Source organism: Benincasa hispida, chromosome 8 (assembly GCF_027475165.1).
Source record: "Benincasa hispida cultivar pf3 chromosome 8, pf3_genome.v1.1, whole genome shotgun sequence".
Lineage (NCBI taxonomy): Eukaryota > Viridiplantae > Streptophyta > Magnoliopsida > Cucurbitales > Cucurbitaceae > Benincasa > Benincasa hispida.
In genome coordinates this window covers 15,416,081-15,432,338 of record NC_143485.1, presented here as the reverse complement: position 1 = coordinate 15,432,338, position 16,258 = coordinate 15,416,081, and the positions used below count along the sequence as shown (strand labels likewise).

Here is a 16,258-nt window from a genome sequence, read left to right as displayed (position 1 = left end):
TTAACCTCATGGTTTGAGGTTCAATCCCCCACTCCCACACTTTAATTACAACACCTTTAAAAAAAAAAATTAAGTGTTTAAGTGATAACTGCCTATTTAATCCGTTACTAACATGAGTCCTATTTAATGCTTTTTCTCCAATTAGTTAGGATTTGAAGTAGTGTTAATGTAAATAATTCATCTGCAAAGGTTAATTTCTATATAAAACAAGTAGAAGTAGTTGGGTAGTTAACTAAATTAATGACTCAATTCGATGGACAAGAAACTCAATCTCTATATTAAAACTTGACAGTGTACGCTAACAATCTTGCATGGTGTAAAAAACACACAATAAGATTCTATCTTAAACCAATTCGCTACGAGAGGAATAATCCATGTATATCTTATGAAGCTGCTTCAAGACACCCTCTAGATCTAGAAGGAAACAAGATTTGGAGTGCAGAATTAAGGCAACCAGATTACTGAATTGGCAACAACGATGAGTAAGTTGAAGGTTAGATAATTTGGTAAGCTGCCTGTGCAACCTGAGGCAATTCATCATGGAAACGTTATGCCATCACCCTGAGAAGCAAAAAGGAAATCCCCCCCTAACACCCCACCCCAAAAGGGCGATTAGGGTTGAGAGGTGCTTGAGGTGAAGTCCTGCTGAGCTAGAGAAAGAGGAAAGTAACAAAAAATTAGTTGGTGACCATTACTTCATTTGTTCCTAAACCTCCCTTTCTTAGCAGGTTGGTTAAGCCTTGGAAGAAATGCATCCCCAGGTACACTAAATTTTTGAAAGAATTATGCACCCATAACAGAAGGACAAAAAAGAGGAGAGGGTTGTGGTAAGTAAGAATAATATATGTTTCATAACTCCCCTTTGGTGAGTTAATTAGCCTTGAAAGGCCTAAGTTCTTGAGTAAAAGAGCTGACCTGTATTTAATGCCATATTTGATAGCTTTATGAGTGATTTTATACAAAAATAAGTCATATATGTGTTAAGCGAAATTAGTTAAATAATGTAAAATGTGTACAAAAAAGATCGTCATTGAGATGCATTTGAGATGCATTTGTGACCTACAAAAATAGAAAGTTCCAGATTTTTTGGAATTTGTAGATTCTTTACAAATTCGGTCAAAATTAGATCAAATCTCCACTATTTTCATCTAGACCAATTTGAAAAGAGCTACGAGGTGTTTTCATGAAATTAAACCCTAGTCCATGGAAGTCTTTAAAAGGCATCAATTTCATCCCCAAAATATCAAAGATTAAGCTCGAATCTTCTAGAAACTTTACTATTTTTCTGTCTTTTCATTTCTTCATGTAAGAACACTATTTTAAGGAGTTGTTGTTCTGATCCTCTTTCATCTTGTAATTCTCCTCTAGGTGCTTGATTCAAAAGAACAAGCACAAATGTTATTGTTCATCTCGAAGGAGAGGATTTAGCTAAATTAAAAGGCGATGTGAAGAGTTTTTTTGTACTAATTATTTCTTTATTTCCATCTGCTTTGTACCTTTTGTACTTATTTTACAGCAGTTAGATTTCATTTTCAACTACTATTTTTCATCTCTTTACATTGAAACAAGTTTTGTATTCTTTTCTATCTATTAATAATATGACTTCTTCCATTATCTGCCTTTCGTGTTCTGTAAATCTTATTATGAGCTAAGCATCCTTTTGGGATTCAAAGAGGTGGATACTCTAAGACAAAATACAAGTTCCATTTGTGTCTCACTTTTACTTTTGCTAAACAGATACTATGCATCCTGTTAACTTATATTGATCACCTAAGTTGACATATAATGTTGAGTCTAATATTGAAAAAGTTGGATAATAAACAATTTTAATAAAAGCAGTATAAGAAAAAAGTCTAAACATAGGACTTCGTTTGACCCCTAGAAATAGGGCAAAGATGTAAGCATATCTAGATCGCATGCCAAATTTCGTCTAAGTCTAGTTGAGCAAATTAATTGTGGGTTCATAGTAGGCGCTATATCGAATCCAAAGGTTTAAACATTATTTTGAATCTCATCTTTCTCTTAAATCTTTTTCCACCATATTTTCATCTCTATTGTTTTCTTACTGTTTTCCAACACTTGATTTCTTTTTCTCCAAAGCACATCACAAATCAAAAAAAATTTAGTTACCATTGGTTGCAAATTTAGAGGTTTTCTTATTGTCAAAATTGATTTATTGTACTATATTCCTTGGGATTTAATACTTACAAAGGCCTAAGTGTATTTTCACTTCCCTGGGTGATTAGAAATAAAAGAATTGAAGACTTGAGCATGTCATGATTTATGGACATCCCATAAATGTAGTTGAATCAATCTCAGCCATGAGATCCAATTTTAATACTAATATAAATTTGAGGGCTCAATTTTTATCGGATGTAATTGCTTTAACATGATTTTTTGCAATTTGCGCTTATTATTATTATTACTAGGGAGAGTTCTATTATTATTACTATTTTGTTTTAATAATTATTATTATGAGAATTTTGAAAATTAAGAATTAAATTGGAAAAGAAATAAGGAAAAAAAGGACATTCACACTATAAAAAAAATATAGCCATCACGGAAAATTACAGAGTACAGAGATTTAAACACACGAAGAATATAATATGAATTTATGGAACTAGCGGAACAGAGAAAAGAAGACGAAACTTGGAAATCAGAAGAGAAATTGGGAGAGGAAAAAAGGGTGATGAGGAAGAAAACGGTCAAGGCTAAAAGGGTAAATGGTGGCGGTGAGCCGGAGAATGAGGGGACGGGGACGACATGACGGCGAAACGAGAGCTGTAAATGGAGGAAACATCCAAGCTGGTGTTGGTGGGTGCCCATGGGCTCTGACTTGCCGACGTCATGCTAATGGAATTGGTTACGCCACCGCCGTAGCCTCTCTCTCCTTTCCGGCGAGGCCCTTTCTCGGCCCACCTGAGCTCTGCCTGCTTTACCGCACTTGAGTACCTCCAGCCGAAGCAACCCACATCTCCTGCCTTCCCTATATATCTGTCAAACATCCAAATTATATGGTCACCACACGCAATTCGAAGCATTTCAACCGTGTATGCGTGTGTAATTATTCAATTACTTACCTATGGCTGAATTTTCTTCCCAAACACTCGATACACTTTCTTCCCTCCGTCATCTCCCCCATCCCTATTCTTACGCATTGCCGACAGTAAACTCTTCCACAGACCTGCCAAATTAAATAGTAATATGTATGGGTGGAAGCCTTCTGGTTTGCTCTGTAAATATGTTTTTGTGACCTTAGAAATCAAGACATGCATACCAGGCAACGATGTCGGAAGATATAGATGTAGGTGGTGCAGTTGGTGCAGATATTGGAGTGAGGAATCCCAGGGCGGCGTCTTCCCGCCGTGGCTCTGTGATGTTGATACATGGAACTGATACCGGTGATGTGGCTTGCCTCCTCGTAGGCCGCACTGTATTCCCAAGCTGGCCTCAACCCACCCACATCCATATGCTCATGCTCATGCTCCGACTTCGGATGGCTTTGAATATCGCCGGCAGTGGCATGCAGCGGCCCACCACTTCCAGTTCCACCCACATGTGCACTCGGATGAAGACTGATTTTGGCATCGGGGCGGGGTTGTTGGTTGGCCGCTTGCAGAGCTCTGTTGAAGTCTAGGCTGGGGAGTTTGTTTAATGGTGTAGTCTCATTATCTCTTGGGATTGGAATTGGAATTGATGGGTTGGCTCTTCTCTTTTCGGAAGAGGAGTTGGGTTGAAGATTGACATCCGTGAGATGTCGAAAAGTGAGATTAACCGAATCGTCTGGCACCCCTTCGTAGAGTGCTTCAAGCTCCAGTCTTGCCTTTCTGAAGCCACCATCATCCATGGCAAATTAGATTCCAAATACTTCAAACGGACTGCTTTATAAATCATAACGATTGGCTCTTTGGATTAAAGCCAAAAACCTGGCCGGTATTTGCCTTTTTCTTCTACTCCAACATAAAATATATCAATAATCTCGATCTTATCGATACATAAATATAACGAATAAAGAAACTAATTGTGCTTCATTTGGTTATAAACTCATCATAATGAAAGCTAACGATGGAAAAGGTCAATAAACAGTACCTGAGCTTTGGAATCTTCTCAGAACACTCGGCCAAGAAAGAAAGAGATCCTCGGCCGGACTACTTAAAAAATCACAAAACCCACTTGTCTACTTTGTCATTTACCTGATGTTTGAAGACCAACCCTGCATCTTTTGAAAGTTGGTCAACTATAATCTGGGAGAAACCCATGCTTTCTTTACAATTAGAATAACTGAAACTGCAATCTTAATGATGCATTACGTCATTCACTCAGGAGCTTTAGCTTACAATATCATGTCATTATGTCTCTCTTGCAAACAGCTTTTGCAATGAAAGTATCATAAAAAAGTCCTTTATATCACTGGTAGACTTGACAGTCTACGTCATATATTAATGACTCCTCTTAGGGAAAAGGAGGAGCGAGAAGTGAGGCTAATAAGCTAAGAACGTATATGTTTCAGTTTATATTATTTATACACCAGGTGAGTAAAAGAGAAACTGAAAAAGCAACAAAAAAATAAAAAAATGTCTTTAATCTCAATGGTGCTCTCTGCATCCGTCACTTGTGCTCTCGTGTCCCGATCCATGACACACTTCCTCAGACAGGCGTCTCTCACTTTCCACGCTACTTGGTTGACTGGACTGCTGCTCACTCGTGACACTGGAGACGCCAATTGGCTTCGAATAGCTATTTAAAGGTTGGCTGGCAGCCTCAACAAGACTCATCATGCTTAATCCTGCTCCCTCCAGTTCCATGTCCTCACGGTCGGGGTGGCAGTTCAAGTCAATTTGCCCACTGCTATTTGCAGCCTCCTCATCTTTTATCCTGCTCTGGCTTCTTACGTTCTCTGAATAGTTTGTTTGCAGAGACGTACCCCTCAGTGTCTCACTCGCTCCTGTTTCACCGGATTGTGGATTCCTATCCTTGAGCAGAGTTTCCACTTCATGTTCTGATTGCCGTTTCTTCTTGCGCAGCATAAGTGTTTTGAAACGGCGTTTTACAGTCAAGCAGACATTGCACGTGCATGTAGATTTATGCTTCCCCTTCCCACTTGGAGGCTGAATGCACACGATGCAAGTGCATCCTGGACGGTGCCGAGGATGCCTGGTCGTCGTACCAGATTCCTGCAAGTCAGCCATACTATCACCCAGAACAGCAGCACTAGCCAGCGCATCCAAACCAGAAGGCTCGAGTTCTTGAATAGACTTCTGGCTCTTCATGATTTTACGTTTCTTAAAATCTGGAATATATAAAGAATCAGGCTTGTCATAATACATTTACCTAATAGACATTTTATTTTCAAAAGACAGTCCAGTGAAGTGCAGTGATCGAATAACAAAAGTAATGACATGGTGCGTATTGACATAACAACCATTCTACTGATTTCCAATTAGTCGGATGTCGAGAGTAATCTGTATTAAGACTATCGGGCTCTTGACTTCCTACATCTCAACTTATGTAATTAACTCAGCCATCTGAGGCGTTCACTCTTGACAAACTTCTGCTACAGGAAACACACACAACAGAAATTTCATCTAGCTTTTATGCAATGTCTAGATTCATGCACCACACCAAGTATGGCAAATGGTGTGTTTGGATTATATTTTCAAGTATTTAATTTAAAAAAAAATAAAAAGTCATTTTGGAAGAAATTGGAATGTTTGACAACCACTCAAAATAACTTTTCAAGTATATTTTAATCAATTTTTATCTGAAGTGTTTAAATAAAAATGAGTTTTTTGAAAAACACTTTTCTTAAGTCAATCCAAACGGGCCCTAAATCTACTATCAAAATGCACTGCAGCATTTTATTGAAATATGTGAACACACAAGTTTCTTCATATTCCTTGTCCAAATTTAGATAAGAATATTTAAACAACCAGCATTTCTTGCCATATTTCACCTCCCATCTAGGCACATAGCATTACAAAATATGCTCCTGCTCACCTATTTAGGTATGTCCCCTAATTATAATGCATTAAAAGGTTTTATGGATGACTACAAGGCTTAGTTGGTACCTTTACTCGCTCTAAGAAGATTCTCCTGTTCCTTTGTGCTGATCTCTTCGGGTGCAGAACATGTACATCTTGAATACAAGGTTCAAAGAGTCATATTATCTCCTTCTATGTCATGGTGATTACAAAGCCTATAAACCGTGGGGAAAGAGAACAACCAGACAAATATCGCACCTGCTCAAATCCCAAACATTATCTGAACAACTCCACTTTGGAGGGAGAAGAACATCCACAGGCAACCTCCGCCATTTTAAGCAATCATCACACTGAGCCCATTGTTTCTGTTCCCTGGATAATTCCGGTCTAATCAGAATAAGAACTCAACACATAAAAATAAAACCAAAGTGAACAACATAATTCAATTTTCCAATGACATTCATGGATGGCCACATTTCATTGAAGCTAGATTGAGACAACTTTGAGCTACAGACTTCATGAGAATAACAAATTTCCAATAGTATGACAGTAACACTTGATGACTTGAATAAGCCTAATGAAGAGTTTATAAGCCATATCTGAATAAAATATGAATAATCATTGAGGGTCAACACTTCCATCTCTCATAAATATAAAATCTTGAACATAAACGTTACCCAGTTGGTCGGGCAGTGAATATAGTCCTCTTGCCAAAAACTGGAGGTTCCTGAATGGTTTTACAATTACAATAAAATCAGTAGCATAATGATCATAAATCATTTATAGACAAATAACCACGAAGAAGCCATAGATTTCAAAAGATAATAAATTCAATTGCAGAACGATCATACATCATCTGCCGTTTGGGCCTTCAATTAGGCTGTAACTATTAAAACCACACATTGCTACAGTAAATACTATTTTGTAATCTCTAATTAACTACAGTCAATATTATTTCAAAACCCAATTTGTTACAATTTTTACTATTTTACATTCATCATTTTTTTTTATTCTTTGCTACTGTGTTTATTATTTCCTCCTCAAACTAAAATATTTTACACTTCAAACACATACTATTATAGCCCAAATTAAAATAATCTACACCTTAAATACAAACTATTATAACCCAACTATAATAACAACTGACTATAATAACCAAGTCAGGGTCCTAAACGCCCCCTTATAGACAAATAATCACAAAGAAGCCTTAGTTTTAAAAAGGAACAGAAAACCTACATCATACTCTTCAAATTCATGGTCATCAATAGTGACAATGGTGGGATTTGCACTTGGTGGAGGACGGAGTAGATCTTGAGCTTCTTCCCATGTGAGTCTTAACTCCAAAGCATCTTCACTATGCATGAGCAACCTCTTATTTTTGGACCCAATGTTTCGAGCCCCTTTCTTCTCCATGGTTAACATTGGTTGTTGTCCTGAAGCATCATTTGTCCTCCCCCCAAAATTTTCACTTTTATGCAAACTAGTATCTCCTTCAGCTACAATGAAAATGGTCACAGAATGAATACTTGAGGTTACATCCCATGAAAAATACAAGGGATTTTTTCCCTAATCTTCGTACATGCATTAGTTTAAGGGTTGGTGGTTTTTGTGATGATATTTCTTTTAGTTGATTAAGTTGTTATCTAGGTTTGAAACTGTCTTTTAGTTGATCCACTCAACTACGTGTAGAGATAGTAAATGAATTTTTTCCTGAATAAAAATAAAGGGCCATGAACAACCTCTTAAAGGCAAATTCTGAAAGACCCCAGAGAATGAGGCGTCACCCGAATGAGAGCCATTAGAAAGTGTAGAGATCTTGGCATCCTGTTTACTTCACGTTTTCATCAATCCACTAAAACAAAAAAACGTGATGATAAGAAGATGCAAAGATTAACAATAATGAGTGAAAAACTTAACCTGTATATCAGTAGAATTTGTTGCTTTTCGGAATCCCATGACTAATTGACCTCCAGGATCTATCCGACTAAAAGTGACTGCATTAAAAAAATGAAATTTGATAAGAATCAAATTTGGCTCTCCTAGAAACTTTAGATATTTACAGCTCCAAGTCACCTTCAAATTTGAATCCACAGTTCCAAGCCAATAAAATATGTAGCATGAAAGTTGTTAAGCAAATGGTTTTACCCTTTTATCATAAAGAATTATAAGTAGTAAATAAGGGTGTAAATTTTTTCCCGGGAGAGAATCCAAGTTCCAAACCGGATGGCATAAAAAAATTTTCTTTCCTCTCTTGAGTTTCTAGAACCAAGGACAGAAAATGCATCCCCAACCAAAAAGCACAAATACTTTTGTTTGGCTAACGTGTTCATGTCTGACACATGTCAGACACTTGGATACTCTGACACTTGTCGGATATGTATCGAACACTTGTTAGTGCAATAGATGTGTTAGACACTAGTTGAACAAAGTCAAAGTAGGTCCAACATTTTTTAGACATGCATCGATCACTTGTTAGGTATATTAAATCAACACATACAATAGAAAATTAATAAATTCGGAGAGAAAAATACATCAAACTAATTTTTTAAACATATAAATGCATAAACTCATCCACTTTAAATTTTCTGGTACAAAAATTATATATATTTTAATAAATGTATCTTTACCATGTCAATGTCTTAGATTTTTTTTTTAAAAAAATTATGTGTTATCATGTCCGTGTTGTGCCGTATCTCGTATCTGTGCTTGTAGATTCTCAACCTAGAATCTAATTCTATCCCCATCCCTTCTTAGTGCAGATTCTTTTAGCAATGGGGATCTTTTAGGGTGGCAGCGACAGACATGCACAGTAACTCAGAGTGGAAAGTTAAAAATCTAAAGGTTAAAAGGAGAAACAATTCAATTGATTTATGAAATAAAGGGAGTTAATAGACTCCCAAACACCAAAAGGTAAATTATATGACAGACCCATTCCGCTCACACAGTCTCACCTCACACCACAGAATCCAGAAAAATACCCTATTAAACGCAAGCCAAAAAATCTTGGGACCATGGAAGATGGTTCAGAAACCTTAACCACTTAAAAATGGGAAATACTCTTTAGAATTTAGAAGTCAGAAATTCTAGAAACAAGAGAGATGGGCAGGTGGCTCAAAATGATTATACCCTACCGCCCCAAGAAATCCTTCACCCAATGATTTCTTTTGGATGGTGTAACTGGTCAAATCACTTTGGCTCAATATATGACGATTTTACTCACCCTATTTAAAATACTCCCAAACAATATCATAAAATTTCTTGTTAGTAAGACTCATTAGTATAAATATTTTCCAGGAATCACTCACAGATATATCCTGTAACTTAGATCAGAACAATTGAAGTTAAATCTAATAGAGAGGGTAGGTTTGGGATGACTTTTGGAAGGGTATTGAAAGTACTTTACTAGACTTCAGTAGTATTTGATTAGATAATCAAAAGTAATTTTAAATATCATAAAATACTACACAGAAGCAGATTAACGTTTTCAGTATTTCACTAAAATCACCTTTATGAAAAGTTATCCCAAACTCACTAAAAAATGTACAACATTCCTTTAGTTGGTAATAAAGCAGAAAAACAATTTTTCATTCTATAAGGTGATAGTAAAACATTTGGGAATTCTTTAGGACCCTTCTGAAGACACTTTTACAAGCTAAACACATTTTTTCTCATGTTTGGTTGTTGAACAAAAACAAAAGATCTTAAAACTTCTTAAAACTTTAAGAGCATGAGATGAGTGTTTCCCTCCAACGTACTTCAAGGAAATGCTTCTTTCAAAAGCATTACTCTTAAGAAGATCCCCAACATCATTGTACACCATGAGATGTAATAGAAAGATTACCAGTATCACCAGCTCTTAATTGCATGGATTGTATGCAAGGGGTAACACCCTCCAGAACATACATTCTGCTGTTGTTGTTAGGCCAAAATCTGAACTGAAATGTCCATTCATTCCCCTTCACATCTTGAATCCTAACAGGAAGACCTTCTGATTGGGATATAGGGGGGAAATATGCCTGCAGTGTAATTTAAGGAGCTATATAACACTGGGAATGCCCTAATAAAATATATGCAATGTGAATAGTGAAAACGGAAAACATAAGGAGGTGATCAAAGAAGGAAAAGAAGCAATTCTTACTTCAGCACATGCTTTTGGCAGAACCAAACGACCAATCCGACCAGCATCACTAGCACTCAGCACCTTTTCAAAGAGTGGAACAATAGTAGAATTCAAACTTAAAACAAGTTAAGGTACATGATAAATTTGAGTAATAGGTGAGTTAAAGCAAAGAGTATTTGCACAAGCTGATGCCATCAAGACAACGAATGAACAACAACAAAACTGAAAGAAAAAAAGGATACTCTCCAGATAATTGTTCTAGCTCTTGGTCAGTAATCCTTGGCCAGTACCTTGGAAGAAGTTGGTTCTTACCTCGACCTTCAGCAGGTGGCCGAGCAATACGCACCAGAGGAGCCATGCCCTTTCTTGCTTCAGAATTAACTGTGTTCCCAGTTTTTATGAGCTTGGGAAAAATTGGACGTGATCTTTGACCCATGCTCTTTTCATCCTCTTCAGGAGCACTTCCTGAAAAGGGCACCACAAAGTTAGGTGTACCTAATGGAACTCCCAAAGTTATATTTAACGATGGCCGACTTAGGGATTCTTTCATATCTTTTAGTTCTAAGTGTGGTCTGCTAGTATCTAGTTTGGAGTATGTAAATGACCCAACAGATGGTTGGCATTTAACAGGTAGTTTATTCATATTAAAAAAGCTTGATCCAACTTCTCCAAATGAGCTCCTGAGATTTTCTCCTCTGTTTTGTGCAGGAGATGTACTTCTGTCAACTCTTTGAGATTGCTGAAAGTGGTCGGGTTCATTTGCCTCCATGATGTTACACAACTGTAAAAGCTTTTCCTCATTAATGCCATTTCGAACCACTCGATCCTCAACAGAAGAAGGTCGCAGAAGGCCAACATTACCAACTGTGACTGCATCAAAGCCATTAGAAATTTCATCTCTCCGGATCTGCAATAAAAAGAAATAGAGCTCCATATGAATCCATGTCGCACTTATTATATGAAAACAGTAATGAACTAATATGTGCAAGCCTGACTGTTGCATGAATGTGTACATGCTGGCCCCCTTTAAATGCACATGGACGTTTGTGATAGCAAAACAAAGAGTAATTGTACTAAATGACAAAATGGGCCAAAATATTTGCAAGTATAGCAAATATTATATACATTTTGCAGACATGAGAAACCTGTTTTGCCTATTCCTTAATTCCCATTTTACCCTTATTTTGAAGGGGACTTGCACATTATTTTGTATTTCTTCTTCTACTTGTTCTTCACGATTTCTTTCTCTCGTCTCTGCAATTTTTTTACCTTTTTATTTTGATTATTCTCCTTGAAACTCTTCTTGATTCAATGTGATTGATTGAATTATATGCATTCAATCATTGTGATCAATTAGAGCAGTCAAAGTTACTGATAGACTTCAATACATCTGAGCTGAAGGCTATCAGTGATAGAAACAAATAGAGGTCACTAGTTACCTTCACCTTCTTTCTATCATTGGCTTTTTTGGTTTGATTTTCTTCATCTTGATTCTCTTCGTCTTCATCTTTTTTCTCATCTTTCCTTTTACTCTTTCTCATGTTCTAGAAGTATATCAGTCATAGGAGTCTATCATTAATAGAAGAGTCTCATTGATTAACATTGATATGATCTAAACTCTCCCCCATGGATATGATCTAAATTTCTATCCATCATCCAACAATTTAAGGTGCCTCCAACTTAATTTATTGTGTGCTTGTTTCGGAAGTAACAAACCCTCCAATAAACTAAATGCAGGTAAAAGTTCCCTCCTATCAATCCTCTAATCGTTCTTAAAGAAGTTCCTGATTAGCAACTATTAGTGTTTATATTTCAAAAGAACTGTGCAATTAGGGAAAATCATGAAGAAGTTTGACTAGGGCTTGAAAATCAAGAGGAAAAAACCAAGAGGAAAATCGGGAGACTTTGAGAAGAGGAGAAAATCGAGAGGAAGAAGATGAACAGTTAGGACGAATAAGAAATGGGAAATCAGCGTTGGTTAGGGTGTAAACTGTGTGTGCAGTTAAAGTGAGGGAAATTTAGTAATGCTATGGTTTCTAAAAACTGATTGTGCTAAATCTATCTGCAAACTGTTTTAAATTTGGCTAGATTTGCCATATTTTTGCAGGGTTTTGCCATCTGTGCAAGGAGCTCTAAAAGAAAACTATATGGCAACATCTCAAAAATTTGAAAAACATAATTTTTGAAGAACAAGAAAGACTTCTATTAAAATAATAATGAGGGATGCTGGTAGAAAGAAAGCCTCTACTCCAATGCAAAATCATTGTCCATACATTATAACCAGCAACTATCCATTTGAGAAGGATTTTCTCAAAGGAAAAAATGTTGAATGCAAAGCCACATCGGGTATCCTATAGACTTTTCTGCAAGTGATTGGCACTGATTTCAGCTTCTCTCAAAGCCAAAGGACGGAAGTTCTCAAAACATAAAAAGTGTGTGTGTGTGTGTGTGAGAGAGAGAGAGAGAGAAGAATAAACTTGCACTACAAGGGTTCACATTTCACCAAAACAGTCATAAAGTTATCATCAATAGCACTAACTGGTTGTCATGTCAACTCAAAGTTCATTTTATCTGAATTTGAATATGCTAAAAGTAACAAAGAGATTAGAGAAGCTTTGAAACAAGTAGAAAAACTGATGTGAAATCTAAAGTGCAATCAGAAGTTGGCTAATTCAGAAACCAATCTTACCACACCAAGTCGAGATCTTTTCACACAGCTAGTGCACCCAATACCTCCATAATCCAGACATTCAAACATAGACTTAGAAGCTATACATCCACAGTGAATTCTCTGAAAGAGAAAAAGAGTTTCATATATAAGGTCATAATTAGAAATGGAGATGGACGGATACCTACATACGTAGTTGCACACATATATTGAGACTGAGAGAAGGCATTTAAACTAAAGGCCATTACCAGCGCATTTGCTTACCTTGCCACAAAAACTGCAATCCCTCCAACCAGTTTCCTCTGAATGATATGTATCACAGAAGACTAAATTTTCATAAGCGGATCTAAATCACATACAGTATCAAGAGACAGTGAAGGGATTAGAAGATTTAGAAGATAGTGACATCAACTTAATATAGCATAACACTCCAATTTATAAATCTCTTAATGTCGCATGAGTGATAAGTAACTCAAAATAAAAAAGAAGTAAAGATAGATCCCTCATAGCATAAAATAAAACGCAAAACAGCCTAAGGCACTAAATAACCTGGGTAAAAAACTAGCCCAAAAAAGAGAGTAATTTGGAGTTAAGAAGAAAGTAAAATAAATAAATAAACATGTTGCCCTCTAAAGCTAACAAAATCACAAACATCAGTATTAACTGATAGAAGTTAAGCTTCAATATCTATAGCGAGATTCATATGAAGAGATATAAAATGAATGGGTGGCAATAAAAGGGAACGAAGAAACCTCTGCACCATATGGAACTCTGTTATAAACGTTTCTCTAATTCTTTAATAGAATTTTCGACGGCAATGAATATCGAACATATCCCTCTTCTAATATAGAACTATGAATAGAAACTAGAAGAGAGAATATTTTCTTTAATTTTAATTGGTAAACAGAAATAGAAAATTAAATTCAATGTGTATGCATGTACATATACTCCTCAAATCCTTCCCTTTGAACAACCCATTTTACAGAGAGAATGTGGAGGCGTAATCCAAGGGACGACCATTTTTTGAAATTAAACTCTCATCTAATCGGTCAATGAGCATCTTCCACTTCACACATTCAAATTAGACATAGTACAAGCTCAAATCAAAGTACTCATAACGAATATTCTAATTCACCAATTGATAAATCGTAAATCCATATGGAAAATCTCGAGAGAAGGATGTGAGTAATATTCGGGAAATGAAAAGAACAGGTGAAGGATATAGTTTATAGGGGGAAGGCCAATATTAGAAAGTTTGACATATAAAATCGGCAAATGGGGTAAAGTGGAAAAACAGAAAGAAAGCAATGGGATGAGTACGCATTTAAGGAAACTGCCGTCTGAAAATCAAATCAAGAAGGAAAAAAAGAAAAATTGACATAGAAGAAGGATAAAATGGGAAGAGAAGAAGAATACCCGCAGTTGAGGCAGAGATGTGCGAATCCGGCGGATCCCAGAGGCCATCCTTTGGTCCAGTCGTGGGAGGTGGCGGCTCCGCAAGAAGTGTTCATGCAGCGGTTGGAGGCCATAGAAGTGAGATCAAGCAAAATAAAACCCTAAAACCGGTTTTGAGCAGAGCGTGAGAGAGGGGGAGAGAGATGGGGCCATGGAAGTAGAAAGAGTAGTAATGAAGAAGGAAAGAGAAGAAGATGAAGGAATTGGATGAAGGAGATCCGGGGAGGAGGCTTTTAGCACTTAGCAGTGGAAATGGAGAGAGAAGAGAAGAGAGGAAGAGAAGAGAGTGCATGCAAAGCAACAGATGCATAAAATGCATGCACGACACTTGAAGACACGGCGCTTAACAAAGTCGTCTCCCCTCCTTCAGCTTAACAACTCGTCTTATTCTTTTTTTCTTTTCTTTTCTTTTCTCTTTTGGTTTGGTTTTGTCTCTGTGTTTTCCTCACCCTTCGATTTCACACACACCCCGTCTCACCAACCTTTCCCTGCTACTTCTTTCAGATTGCCGACACGTACACGACAGTTATTTTAAATCAACCCTCTGTCTATGCTAACACATTAACTAATCCTCTGATGCACTTACATTTCTATCTCATCACTTGCACCAAAAAAAAAATAATAATAAAATAATTTAAAAAAACTTTTAAATGGTAAATTATGATGGGATAATTTAGTAAGATGCACGAAGATAGATGATATCAAGTAATTTGTGACGCTATCCGATCAAGTTTTCTCTTTTTTTTTTTAAAAAAAACATTCAGGTTATGGCTGGAACAGTTGTCCATCCCTCACCCCATGCTCATTGTATTCTTATCATTTCTCTCTCTTTTAACTATTATATACAATTGTTTTTTTAAAGTAAGATGGGGCCAATTATGAACATTTGGAATAATGTTTCATTTAAATATAATCAAATTGCAGCTGAACTCTTTGTTGTGTTTTTTTAATTAACCAAATATTCAGTTTATTCAAACAATGGGAAAGGAGCTATCATACAGAGTATACTTTCGAAATATTGTATTATTGTTGACTTTATTGAAACTTATGTGCTTAATATTACATCATAATTTTATTTTTCGCATGCTCGGATTGAATTAGTTATTGATTTTTTATTTTTAATTTCTAGAAAATGGATCTATTTGATCTTTAGTTGAGTTTTCTATTTTTTAATTTAAAAATGTTAATAAGTTTATGGAAAAAATCATTTTCAAAAATCAGTTTATTTTTTAAAAAAAAATGTGTGTTGCTCCTATATATATATATATATATAAAGGTTGTAATTATAATTGAAAGTTCTTGGTCTAATGTTTGCAAAGTTTTTTTTTTTTTTTTTTTTTTTTGAAAATAGAAGATATGAAATATCATTAAGAAGAAGAACCCAACAAATCACTACAACGAGGAGCATTAATGTTTAAAAAGGAAAATAACCAAGAAGGTGGGTTAACCACCCACTCTCCTTTCCCCTCATTTGACCAAGCCCAATTAGCTAATTCATAGGCCACCCGAAACATGGTTAAGGCTCCTTATGTGGACTTTAATCATGGGCTAACAAAAAAAAAAAAAAATAGAGCCGATCAGATAAATAGCAGAATTTAAGTTTTCATTTGGAAAAATAGCAAAAACTTTTTTAAATTGTAAAAATAGCAAACAGAATATAAAATTAAAAATAAAGATTAGCAATTGTCAAAACTACCCCCAATGGAATTCTAAAGGTCTGAGTGTTTCAAAATCGTTTGAAAATAACAAATATAGTCTACCTACTCCTATCACATACTACACACTCCATTCTGACAAGAGGTCTAATCCACCATCTCACACGATAATCAATGAATTTAAACCAAAACCCTAACCAAACATTTATTATCTAACAATCGTTCACCAGCAAGAAGGAATGTGGGAGGGTTCGACGGAAAAATATCTTAAAATATCTTCACTTCAAGAGAAGAAATACTTTCTCGACAGCTTCAAATGCTTGACCTTTGACATCGAAGCTCCTTCAAAACAGCTTCAAGCGGAAGGTTCAAGGGACTT

General features: G+C 36.1%; 2 protein-coding genes across 2 annotated transcripts; both read right to left on the bottom strand.

Annotated features, from left to right (window-relative positions):
• Positions 1-2,514: 2,514 nt before the first annotated feature.
• On the bottom strand, positions 2,515-4,268 carry LOC150034388 (uncharacterized). Its single transcript, XM_090316542.1, has 3 exons — positions 3,278-4,268; positions 3,081-3,184; positions 2,515-2,994 (listed from the first exon to the last, which is right to left on the bottom strand). Exons 1-3 carry the CDS (start codon positions 3,845-3,847, stop codon positions 2,712-2,714), a joined length of 957 nt encoding a protein of 318 aa, XP_090172668.1. The 5' UTR covers positions 3,848-4,268; the 3' UTR covers positions 2,515-2,711.
• A 10-nt stretch (positions 4,269-4,278) lies between these two features.
• Positions 4,279-14,695, bottom strand: LOC120082974 (B3 domain-containing transcription repressor VAL1-like). Its single transcript, XM_039038432.2, has 13 exons — positions 14,186-14,695; positions 13,034-13,115; positions 12,791-12,892; positions 10,344-11,008; positions 10,120-10,216; positions 9,823-9,997; positions 7,899-7,975; positions 7,721-7,805; positions 7,218-7,477; positions 6,659-6,708; positions 6,240-6,353; positions 6,069-6,136; positions 4,279-5,290 (listed from the first exon to the last, which is right to left on the bottom strand). Exons 1-13 carry the CDS (start codon positions 14,296-14,298, stop codon positions 4,587-4,589), a joined length of 2,592 nt encoding a protein of 863 aa, XP_038894360.1. The 5' UTR covers positions 14,299-14,695; the 3' UTR covers positions 4,279-4,586.
• Positions 14,696-16,258: the final 1,563 nt, after the last annotated feature.